Here is a 12866-nt window from a genome sequence, read left to right as displayed (position 1 = left end):
TAACACTTCAGTGAAGGATTTGGGGCTTATGGTAAGAAATGGGATGGGAGAAAGCCTACAGACAGCAAAATTCCCTCCGGACGCATTTTCCCTACCAAAAAGAGGACTTGTCCAGGGAAAACAGGACATTTGGTCACTGCCAAACTGTTCACGAACTAGAATGTGAAATATAGCCGAACAAACAACAGAAGGTGTATTAGAATCTTCAGTTCTCTCTGTTAAATATGGCTAAACTAACAGTTCCTATTACTGCATGCGTGTTTCAACATTAGGAGTCAGTCAATCAGTAAGCACAAATGCCTCTTTTAGGTCACCCTGGTAGACAGTCTGGCAAAAACACAAATTCAGTTTAAAACCAGTCTACTGTGTTTTCTAGGTTTTCTAACATGTTTACTAGGCTTTTTCTTTTCTGCTCATGCCATGAAAAGTGGCGTTTTGGAAGATTTTAGACAATGAAGAGCCCTCCAAACATTGAAAACCATGAACCAAGATTGCTCTATTCCTGCTCTGTGGGTAACTAATATTGACATGTGTGTAAGTAATAATGATATTTTGGCTGTTTCTGATTACTTAAGGTGGAACATGCATCAAATTCTGGAGAGCGTTTACTGCATGAAAGTAAATATACTCAAAACTAACACATTCGTTTCTGTTGTTATTAAAAAAGAAATAAAAACTTACAAAAGTTAAATTTCAGCCATGTTCAAACTGTTGTTTTTTCCCCTCAAACATACCATTCCACAGAGCCTCTGAATGTAAACCAACAAGAGAACACAGTTTCCCCACAATCATAGATTTTGCCTTCAATCTCTGACATTTGGACTGCTTTTGTGTATTGTACTCACCTTCATTTTTCCCTCACAGTGTGGGAAACCATCGAGTGGAGGTAGTTCACACTTCTCCTGTGCTCCATTTAGCAGGTCTACAAAGAAAGAAAAAAAAAAGTGCAACATAAGTTCTGATTCTAATTATCACTACACATTCAGAAGGCTGCCTAAATTTAAAATTACACTGGCAAAAGTTGTAAATCATGTAAAGAAATGAGGACCTGCTCCATAATATTGACTTGTTTTTGACAATTTGTTTTGTATTTACTTAATGTGGAACAGACTATAAATTTGAGAGACTACTAACTGCATAAAATTAAATGGTGGAAAGTGCTTCATAACTAAACAACTCAAGTAACAAATGAGTTTCTTTGGTTATTCAAGCATTGGTCCTAAAAACAGAGCAAAAAAAGAAAGCTTTATATGTAGAAAATCATGAAAGGTGTCCTAAAAATAGAAGTAGTGCATGACAGGACTGCAGAAACAGCAGAACCAAACATCCAATTATTTTTATCAACAAAAAGGTGAAATTGAAAGAGATAGCAGTGATTAAGGAATGCAATCTATGCAAAAGATGTCATCTGTTTGTTCTGACAGGTGGAGAAATATACTGATACTACTGGTTTCCAAGTCAAAATTTTCATCATGCCAGTGAAAATATACATGTGTTAAGGGGACGTCTATGAATATGGGGGAAACGCTATTCACTCTGGTTTGTTTACGTTCTCCACCTCCTTTAAGGCAAATTGATGTGTTGGAAGAAGAAAATTACTTTGTACCTGGCTGAAATTTAACTTGTCAGCAAGTTTTTATTAAATATTTCAATCAACAAAAATCTCATTTGTAACTCAAGTTGTTTCACTTTGTGTCTATATAATTTCATTCCATTTGCAATCCAGAAAGTGGCATCAGTTCCACCTTCAATGATCCGAAACAGCAAAAATAAGTCAATATTTCCCACCTATGGAGCAGGAATAGAGCGATTTCCTCATCTTGGTTTGTGCTTTATAACTTTAGATGGTCTATTTATTGCCTAAAAACCCACATGCCTCCTCTGTGCCATGAGCAGAGAAAGAAAGTCTAGCATACCGGAGAGAGACACTGTCATTGAGTCGAAATGTCAATTAGAGTCATTGAGGCTTCTTAAACACATCAGAAGGGTTTTGAGCAAGCAAGGAGACTGGAGAGCTAGCAAATGGTGAGGAAACTTCAGAATTTCATAAAAAGTGTTTTTTTTTTTTTTATATTATTATTAAAATTGTGAATTTATTTTGTCAGCGTTATACCTCAAACTACACCAGACAACTTTCGCAAAGCTCCAGTAAACTTGGGCACTTGTGTATACACTGTGCCCTTAGTGGCATTGTGTCAGAATAAGTTAGCAAGCAGAGCAAGTATTTTAAAGCAAGTATTGCACGTGAATTTTCAAAACGATTCACCCCTCACCTCCCCAACTCAAATATCTGAATATTGGCTAAAAATTATAGCTGAAGCTCAGAAGCCCTAAAAATGGAATTCGGGCCAGCCCTATAAGTTACAATTCCCTAATTTATGAAAATAAATAAATAAATAAATAAAAAATACAAACTAACGCCATGTGGCACTTTGGGCAAGGCACCTAACACTGCAATTCTGATCCTGCACTCTAACACTGTAATAACACTGGATAAGTATTTTATAATACCATTAAAATCGCACTGCTTAATTATACTGCAGTAACAATGAATGAGCAGTGGCCATTTCTCTGCAGGTGCTCAATTTGTAGATACGTACCCACAATATTAGAGCTATAGCAATGATTATGAATATTAAGGTCTAAGTGGTTGGTTAACAAATAGAAGCTGTTACTGCAGCCAAGAAAGTCAAGTTTTCTGTGAATTCTCTGCTGTAAGCCTGAATTTCTCTTGTTTGTATGATCACTGACAATGCTGTATGACAACAGCTGATCAATACAATACAGCCAACAAAGTATTTCTCAACTAACTCTATTAGAGAACAAAACATTTACACAAAGCTTTCCAACCAGTTGGGTCTAAATGAGTGTATAAATAAATAAACAAAAATTATCTGGGAAGAACACATTTGAACTAGTAATGAAAAATCATTAGCAGAGCTCTGGACCCCTCAGAGGCTGTTTATAGGACTGTCACGATCATGAAATTTTAACACGTTTATTTGTCTTATAAGTAGTTGCAATTAACAATTTCAATTGTCAGGTTTTTTTTGTTTTTTTTACAACCCCAGCATTATAATAGGCCTGTATGCTTAATGATAGCATAATAATGTACACACACTATTATAATGTACACACACATTTATTCATAAATATATGTGAAGATATTTGCCCCTTGACCTGTCTTTAAATTAATACTGTATGTTTGAAAATGATATTTGCAAATTCTCAAAATAAGCAAAAAATCAAATCAAATGTACTATGGCTTAAACATCTGTTATTTAATAGCTTGGCATATTCTGGGCAAGGAATACTAAGGCTACATTCACACAGCAGGTAAAGAGGCTCAGTCATATGTGACACAGATGTGTCGTTCATGTGGCTGTGTGAACAGCACAAATCATATTGAATCTGATAATTTTTATCAGATTTAGGGCACTTTCATATGATCCATGTCCATCTGTGGAAATTCAACTGTCTGAAAGACCAGGTTCATGTGATGTTCACATCACTCTGGCTGCTAAGAATAATCTCTGGACTATGGTCCAAAGCATTTTTTTTTTATTTGATGTGTTTAGGAGGTGGAAATAGCCAGGTCAAAGGATTTCCTTTTTGTAAAAAATACTGGGAAACGAAAAACCTGTGAAAATCCTCTCTCTCATTTATAAGAAAATAAAACATGTAGAAATTTGTATAAAGGTGTTTTTTTTTTTCAATAAAACAATCAAGAGGAGGCCTACTTTTTTTTAGTAGTTCTATATCAGTTTGGTATTGTTCATGTTGGTATGAAGCTGTATAAATGTGGCTCCTGGAAATATTAAACTCATTATGTCTGTGCTTGTCTTCTTCTTTGAGACTTGTGTTCGTGAGAGACCCGGGAAATTTGCGCTTAGAGTGAAAGAAAAATCAGTCCAAGCAGTCTTTAATTAATACTCTGTTTTTAGAACTCATTTGGAATAAAAAAGGGGAGGTTTTGTGATATAGCACTGCAGTAAAACACCAGTCCGGTCCCATTCCTTCATTTAAAATACAAAAGTGCTTTGTATGAAACAGACAGACATTTCCTTCTGGTCAGTGCCTGAAGCATTGTTCTTTGTGTGTGTGGGTCAGTTTAGGAGCGTGATCTGTTCACACTCATGTCAGATATAGATCATATTATATATACAGTGTGAACAGCAGAACAAAAAATCTGATTTAGTCATGAAATCAGATTTGGTATATTTTTACTTTTTGTGTGAACATAGTCTAAGATACTCTCCCGAGAGCCTCCGGAATAGCCAACTGCCAGGAAGAATCTTTTGATGCCGTTGTCTTCCCAAGTTCAGCGAATTGCGCAGAATCATCCGCAGATGATTTCTCAGGTTTGTTTTATTGGCATCTTTTACAGACACCTTTTAATAACAAATCCGACAAATACTACCTTGTTGCCATGTGCCACATAGTGAACTCTTATACTTACAGTTGCTTAAATAAGATACACACTGATAAATCGTATAAAAAATAAATAAATAAATAAAAATGCTGCCAACATAAGTTTAAGCAGGAGCTGTGTACAGCCTAAATATCCTTACTCATTTGTCTCACCATTTGTTTGGAAATACACGTAATTGATATTCAGTTTGTTGGGATTGAAATAAAATATGATCACGGTCAGCATAAATCATCGCGTTTATGTAATAATCGTGACAGGTCTAGCTGTTTAAAAATCATTATTAGTGGAAAGATGAAAAAACAGTAGGTTCAATATGCTTAAGTAAAAGTTATAATCCTTATTTTCATGTAACAGCAATAAATTTGGTCCCAAATAACCCAACAATACATAATCTTCCCAGGCTGCAGCGCTATTCTTCTCTTTTCTATTTCCTATTAATCCTCTATGGGGGTTATGGGGATAGTTAGACACAAAACAAAACAAAAAAAAAAAATACATGCGTAAGAGAGAGAAGCCTACTCCTTATCAACACCTCTCTATTTTGTGGGGTGGTGCCCAACGTGACAAAAATTGCTATAATTGTACCAGTGTTTAACTCATTTAAATGAAGCAATTGAACAAGGCGAGTGTGGCATTGGATAACTCCTTCACTTGTCAAAGGCATTTGTAGAGGAGATGTATAAGTTTTATTTCTAATAAGAAATTTGACTTTTGGGATTTGACTTTAATACTTAGACTTTCAAATGGTCTTCAGAAACATCTCCAATTCACTCAAGCCCAGATCGGAATTAGAGATAACCAAGCGGAAAAGGATTGTAAACCACACTCCAAGGACGGTTTATGACTCAACGTCTCATAGGGTCAAGAGAGGAATCTTTGGTGATAGCAGAGACAGTCCCAAGGAGTTTCCCAAGTTTATGCTCTGTGTAATACTGCTTAATTAGAGCTTCTCCAGCTATAGAATTAAACCTCAATTCCCTTTGGTTTAAAACGGTTTGAAATTACATATGGGTACCCCTGTGTGAAATTAATTCAATTTAGACAATCAAAATCGATGGAATAAATTGACATGTATTTAAAATCACCTTTTTTATATGAACTTATGTAGAACCAAGGAAGCCACATACTCTGTGTTATTTGGTTAAGAATTATGAATCATGTTCCTTGTGTTAACATTGAAGTCTTTGTCTTGTCAAGTGTCATAAATTGTGACAGGAAACATCCAATCAGGAGCAAGAGATGCTCCAATCCTCAATCCCTGAGGACCAATCAAGCAAAGGTAAATAAATAAATAATAATAATAAAAAAAACTCAGTCAGGTTTTTTTTGTTTTTGTTTTTGTTTTTTTTATTCCCTCATATATCTCCCTGTACCTTCATGTATCACTGTAATCCATTTCATTATATGAATGTGTAATCAATATTCATTATTTGATATTACATATAATAAACCAGTTGTGTGATAAAACCAATGCTTGGTTATTTGTTTGTGTGTGCACCTTCCTTGTACAGAATTATTACTTCTAATTCAGATTCAATTTCAGAGCCAAGAACCTACAGCGGGTCAATGAGCATAATAATAATTTAATAATAATTAATTACAGCTAATTCTGCTATATTATGTGTAAAGTCATACAACATCATAACCTACTTGTCCAGGCTAAAATTGGACAGGTAAAGACAATACATATTATTTAATGGCTCCCAAACATGGAGCTTAAAAAAAGAAATAAATAATTCATTATTAATCAAATACTAATTAATTATCGCTGACTCCGCTATATAGTATTTATGTCGCCGCAACGTGGGGTATAATTATTTTACTACACATTCAACACTAATGATTTTGAAATACTACTATATAAATGGCAACAATACGGTATAAGGAGTACTGCACTCAATTTGTTCAGAAGTTATTTGTGTGGGAGGATCAATATGTCACTATAAACAATCACAAGTCTGAATATCAAACAATCGAATATGGTGTCACCCAGGGTCATTAGGATTGCTTCTGTAACAGGTTGACCGCGGGCAGCAGTAGCAGGAAGTTCACTGACGATAGACTTTCAAGAAGCTGCATCCAGTGCAACGTTTATTTTAACTTTTTTTTTTCTTTTTCTTATAACAACAAACACTCTCTAATCAAACTCAGGCATTGCAAACAGGAAGAGAATTTAACAGATAAGATGATTTTGCCAGCAAATCTGTACTCTACATTTCCCATGTACACCCCTGAGATCCATGACATCTCTCCCTCCTTCACCTAGACATTACTTGTGGGTCCTAGACAAGTAGTCTGCAGTACAATTGAGCTTCCCTGCCCAATACAAAATCTCAAAATCAATCAAAGGTTGAATAGCTAAGAACCATCTGGTGATCCCAGCATTAGTGTCCTTCATTTTACTAAGCTAAGACAGAGCCCTATGGTCCATTTCCAGTGTGAATTTGCGTCCCATAAGATATTTAAAAGAGTTCAGTGCCTTAATTGCTAAACATTCCTTTTCCACAGGTGTCCGTAGGTGGTTTCTTGTGGTAACAGCTTGCAACTAATGTAAGTAATGGGCTGCTGTTCATCAGCTTCTCCCTGGAGCAAGACAGCCCCCAGTCCCTTTTCAGAAGCATCGGTCTGCAAAGTAAAAATCTTTTGAAAATCAAGGCCGCACAAAACTGGCACTTTACACAAGGCAGCTTTCAAACCTTGAAAGAATTTTTCACAGTCCTCTGTCCAATGTACTTTGCTGGGGCCAGATTTACGGGTCAGATCAATCAAGGCCACAGCCCAGTCTGAAAAGTTTGATATAAATCTGTGGTACCACCCTATTAGGCTCAGGAAAGATCTGACATGTTTTTTGGTGGTTGGGCGGTCTGCTGCCATGATGGCCTCCGCCTTTCCTACTTTTGGCCTGACAACTCCCAGCCTTCGAACATAGCCCAAGTAGGGAACCTCTTTTCTAGCAAAGGCACACTTTCCTGGGTGAACGGTCAACCTGCTTTCTTTATCAGGGTTAGCACCGTTATCATGGTTTGAGGCACAGAACAACGTAACGGCAAAAAAGTCCACCCCTTCTCCCAGCGACCAGGTGCTGTCTTTTACTGCAGCCGACGTGAGGAAAACTCTATGCAGAGTCAACCCGCGGAAAGCTGCTGGACCAGACAACATTCCTGGCAGAGTGTTCAGAGAATGTGCAGACCAGCTTGCTGATGTCTTCACTGATATCTTCAACATCTCTCTTAGCAGCGCCGTTGTTCCAACATGCTTCAAGAACACCACCATCATCCCGGTGCTTAAGAATTCTTCTGTGTCCTGCCTCAATGACTATCATCCCGTTGCACTCACACCGGTCATCACAAAGTGCTTCAAGAGGCTCATCATGAGGCACATCAAATCCCTACTTCCCCCCACACTGGACCCTCTACAGTTCGCGTATCGTCCTAACCGTTCAACGGACGATCCACCACGCTTCACTTGGCACTCACCCACCTGGACAAGAAAGACACATATGCCCGAATGCTGTTCATAGACTTCAGCTCAGCATTCAACACCATCATTCCTCAGCACCTGATCGGGAAGCTGAATATACTGGGCCTTAACACTTCTCTCTGCAACTGGATCCTGGACTTCCTGACTGGGAGACCTCAGTCATTCCGGATCGGTAGGAACACCTCCAGCACCATCACACTGAACACTGGAGCCCCCCAGGGCTGCGTGCTCAGTCCACTGCTGTTCACATTGCTGACCCATGACTGTGCAGCAATGCACAGCTCAAATCATATCATCAAGTTTGCTGATGATACGACTGTGGTGGGTCTCATCAGTAAGAACGACAAGTCAGCATACAGAGAGGAGGTGCAGTGGTTAACTGTCTGGTGTGAAGTCAACAACCTGTCTCTGAATGTGGACAAAACCAAAGAGATGGATGTAGACTTCAGAAAAACAAGGGGTGAGCACTCGCCGCTGAACATCGACAACTCTGCTGCGGAGATTGTCAGGAATACCTAATTCCTTGGTGTTCACCTAGCGGATGATCTCACCTGGTCCACTAACACCAGTAACATCAAAAAGAAAGCCCAGCAATGCCTCTACTTTCTGTGAAGGCTGAAGAAGGCTCATCTCCCCCCTCCAATTCTCACCACTTTCTACAGAGGAGTCATTGAGAGCATCATGACCAGCTGCATCACTGTCTGGTTTGGAAACTGCACTGTGGCAGATCGCAAGTCCCTCCAGCGGATCGTGAGAACAGCTGAGAAGATTATCAGTGTGTCTCTTCCCTCCATTACAGACATCTACACCATTCGCTGCACCCGCAAAGCACTCAGCATTGTGGGAGATCATAGACACCCTTCACACACGCTCCTCAACCTACTGCCATCTGGATAAAAGTATCGAAGCATTCGAGCCCTCACATCCAGACTCCATAACAGCTTCTTCCCACATGCTATAAGACTCCTAAACACCTAGAGACTGAGACTGGACTGAAGAAGCACACACACACACACACACACACACACACACACTTCTTTAAGCAAACACTGGTCTGTTGGACTGGAAATGAGTGTACTGTTTACACATATCTTGTTTACGTCATGGTTACATCCAGTTACCGTTTACAGCACAAATACACTTTAAATTGCAGTGTCTCTCTCCCTCAACCCCTCCGTACTTATGATTTTGTATTGTGTTGTATTGCATTGTATTCTATTGTACTGTATGGACATTGTTTTGTATTTTCTTAGCCATATCTTTTGCACTTTAATGTGTATGCACTGTTTTATGTTGCACTAGCTTTGTACTAGTTGCACTTTAATGTTGTGTATTGTTTTATGTTCTATGTCTTTTGCACTTTAATGTGTGTGCACTGTTTTATGTTTGCACTAGCTTTGCACTAGTTGCACTTTAATGTTGTGTATTGTCTTATGTAGCATTGTGGGTCCTGGAGGAACGCTATTTCGTTTCACTGTGTTACAGTACACAGTGAAACGAAATAGCGTTCCTCCAGGACTCACAATGCTACATAAGACAATACACAACATTAAAGTGCAACTAGTGCAAAAAGCACTGTATACTGCTGAAATGACAATAAACTTCTTGAACTTGAACTTGAACATAGCCCTAGATGTTGCAAGTGCTCTGCCCAGCTGCTGCTATAGACATTTATGTCATCTAAATAGGCAGCAGCAAAGTCCTCAGTTCCTCTGAGGACCCCATTCCTCAGCCTCTGAAAGGTTGCTGGGGCCCCAGAAAGTCCAAAGGACATGACCTTGAAATGGAAGTGCCCAAAAGGGTTACGGAAATCTGTCACCTCCTTACTGTTGGCTGCAAGAGGTACCTGCTAATAGCCCTTGCATAAATCAAGGGTAGATATGAATTTGGCTTTAACCAGATGTTCCACCAATTCATCTATTCTTGGCATAGAATATGGGTTAAGTTTGGAAATGGAGTTGACCTTCCAAAGGTCCAAACAGAAACGAATAATTCCATCTTGGGGACCAGAAGGATCAACGTCTCCACTCACTTGTAGATGGTTTCAATTGCCCCCATCTGCAACATGATGTCCAACTCTTCTTACCAGGTTTCTGTTACCAGGCTGTCGCACAGGCTGGTTGTCCTTAAGAATCGCTTGATGCTCCACTAAATGTGTCTGCCCTGGCCATTCCACCAGCAAGCCTTCAGGGATTATTTCTTGCAGTTGCTGCTGACACTCTGGATAGATGCCTGAGGTCCAGCTCCTTCTTTCCTTGTCTGCCAGGGAAGTACCATTCCTCATATTCCTCCTCCTCCATCACAGCCTGAATTATCAGAGCCTCAGTTGCTGCCTCTTGGCACTGTGTCCATTGTTTTAGCAGGTTTACATGGAACAGTTGCTGTTGTTTACCACGGTCTGGCATTTCCACCTCATGAGTTACTGGTCCCATTTTCCTCCTCACTGTGTATGGGCCCTGCCATGGTGCCAACAGTTTATTCTCTGAGCTGGGAAGTAGAAGGAGCACCAAATCAATCACGAACCCTGGCTGACTGATCATACCAGCGCTTCTGTTGCTCTTAAGCAGCTCACAGATATTCTTGTGCCAGAGCTGCGATCTGTGTCAGGTTTTCCTGCATCTTGAGAACATAGGAGATGATGTTTACCTTTGGAGAAGTGGTCTCACCCTTCCAACCTTCTTTTAGAATGTCTAGTTCAAATGGTGAAAACCCAGTGGATGTCTGGGGCACTTCACAATAGGCAAACAGAAGGTAATCTTTAACTTCCTGGTAGAGCCTTGGCCAGTAAAAGCTCTTACTGATATGTTGCAAGATTTTCATATAGCCCAAATGACCTGCCCATGGTACAGTGTGCCCCAGATGTTCCCTTCTGAACTCTTCTGGTACTACCAACTGCAAGCCCTCCTCTATATCACTGTAAAGCAAGTGATTTTGGATCAGAAAAACTTCCTTAGCCACAGCTGGTTGGAAACTTTCCCTCACCCAAAAACTGCACTTCTTCTGATCCTATCTCCAGGTAATCTAGGCCTGTCTGTTACATAGAATCCTCTGTTAGCCCTTCCACTGACTGCCTTCAGAGGACATACCTCTCTTCTGCACTGGTCAGAGATTCTACTTTTAACAGGAAATCATGCAAAGGTAAAAGTTCAAGTAAGTTCCCTACTGGGCCAGCATCATACATCTCTAAAGTGCGCAGTGTTTGTCCTTCTTCGCAGCTGCCTGTGTTACTACACCACACAATGCAGAATTCTAAACCAGATCTACAAATACCGGTAAATCTTGACCAAGAAGCACAGGATAAGGCAGTTTGGGTGCCAGACCAACAGTGTGAAGGAATGTTTGTCCCTTGACACTAATGTACACATCTGCTGTAATAGATTCACTCTCACATCTAACAGTAAACTTCCCCTCATTCCAAAACTCAAGGGGTACCAAATCTTTTTGAACTAGGGTCTGATAACAACCAATATGTACTAAAGCTGTAACTGCTTTATCATTCAGCTCTACCACAGTGATAGGTACCTTATACTGATTTGGCTTGAATAAGGCAGAAGAATGGGGTATGTAACACAGACTGGTATTCCTGGACTTCCTATTCGGACATGAGGGACTTTTATGGCCTTGTTTACCACAAATAAAATAAATAATAGGGCCCTTGCTGGTAGCCTGTCCTACTCTTGGTCTCTCTAAAGGTGGGAGCTCTTTGCCTACTGAGGCTATTGTAAAATTACTTTTAAATCTACCAGTACCATCCAAAACACCACCCCTACCAGAGCCATCAGACTTAATTCTTCCAGACTTCTCCATCACACCTGCAAAGCGGTAGGCTTTTGGCCCCTTGTGTGCTACCACAAAGTCATCCACTAATTTGGTGGCCTCCGTTGCTGACTTCGGGTTGTGCCCTTTTACCCACATTCTGACCTCTGGAAAAAGGATTTGCAGGTACTGTTCAAGCTACATACCAAGGTCTCCATGATTTCTTCTTTTGAGCTCTTCTCATAACGTACCCATCGATTGAAGAGGGCCTTCAAACAGACATACAGCTCCTAAGGTGACTCTCCTGGGCTGGTTTCCAAGGCACGGAACTGCAGTCAATAGGTTTTTGCATTAATATCAGCTTGTCATAGTCCAAATGGTGTGCAGGGTCCATAGCAACAAACCCCTACGAACCATGTACACCCCTAAGAACCATGACAGCTTCTCTGTATCTTATATACACAAACACACACACACATATATATTATATGTGTATTTCATATTCTCCTCTAATATTTTACATAAAGTACTATTTGCAGATTATACAAATGTATTTTTATCTCACATAAATATAAATGACCTGCAAAATATCCTATGTGATGAATTAGTTGAATTATGGTTAAAATGTAATGAATTATAATTAAACATAAAAAAGACAAACAATTTTTTTTGTTCAAATTGAAATCGGAGTAACATTTAACAAGTCAAAATAGAAATAAATGGCAGTTCTATTGAGAAAGTATAATCTACCAGATTCCTGGGGGTCCATGTGGACGAGTCCTTAAACTTCAGGAGCCATATTGATGAATTAACAGAAACTATAAAAATATGTTGGATTACTTCTTAAGGTGAGGCATTTCTTTCTCAGTATCCCAGTCATTATTTAAACCTCATCTAAATTATTGCAATATTATTTGCAATAAGTAATACATTTCCCAGTCATCTGAGGAAATTTATGAGCTTTCAGAAGAAAATTATCCATGTCATATCTTGGTTTAGATTTAATGCCCCTTCTGATTTCTCATTTTTTCATCACTACGGCTTCCTGAAAATGATTGAACTCAACTTTTTACATGCTGCATGTACCATGCATCTTGTTGTCAATATGCTCAGTGACAGACTTAGTGGCCAAATATTAATTTCTTCTCCATCACACGTTTATCTGACTAAGAAAAAGCACAATATTATGGGGGAAAAA

General features: G+C 39.2%; 1 protein-coding gene across 2 annotated transcripts in view; it reads right to left on the bottom strand.

Annotated features, from left to right (window-relative positions):
• The window catches only part of LOC136679681 (alpha-1,6-mannosylglycoprotein 6-beta-N-acetylglucosaminyltransferase A-like), a 252818-nt gene that overhangs the window by 116516 nt on the left and 123436 nt on the right, over nt 1–12866 (bottom strand). For both annotated transcript variants that reach the window (XM_066658338.1, XM_066658337.1), the window contains one exon: nt 846–922. In XM_066658338.1, coding sequence (XP_066514435.1) covers nt 846–922 — 77 coding nt within the window. The remainder of the gene's footprint in view (nt 1–845; nt 923–12866) is intronic.

The sequence above is a fragment of the Hoplias malabaricus genome, chromosome Y (genome assembly GCF_029633855.1).
Source record: "Hoplias malabaricus isolate fHopMal1 chromosome Y, fHopMal1.hap1, whole genome shotgun sequence".
Lineage (NCBI taxonomy): Eukaryota > Metazoa > Chordata > Actinopteri > Characiformes > Erythrinidae > Hoplias > Hoplias malabaricus.
Note: the sequence above shows the minus strand (reverse complement) of the source record. Positions and strands in the feature narration are given on the sequence as shown.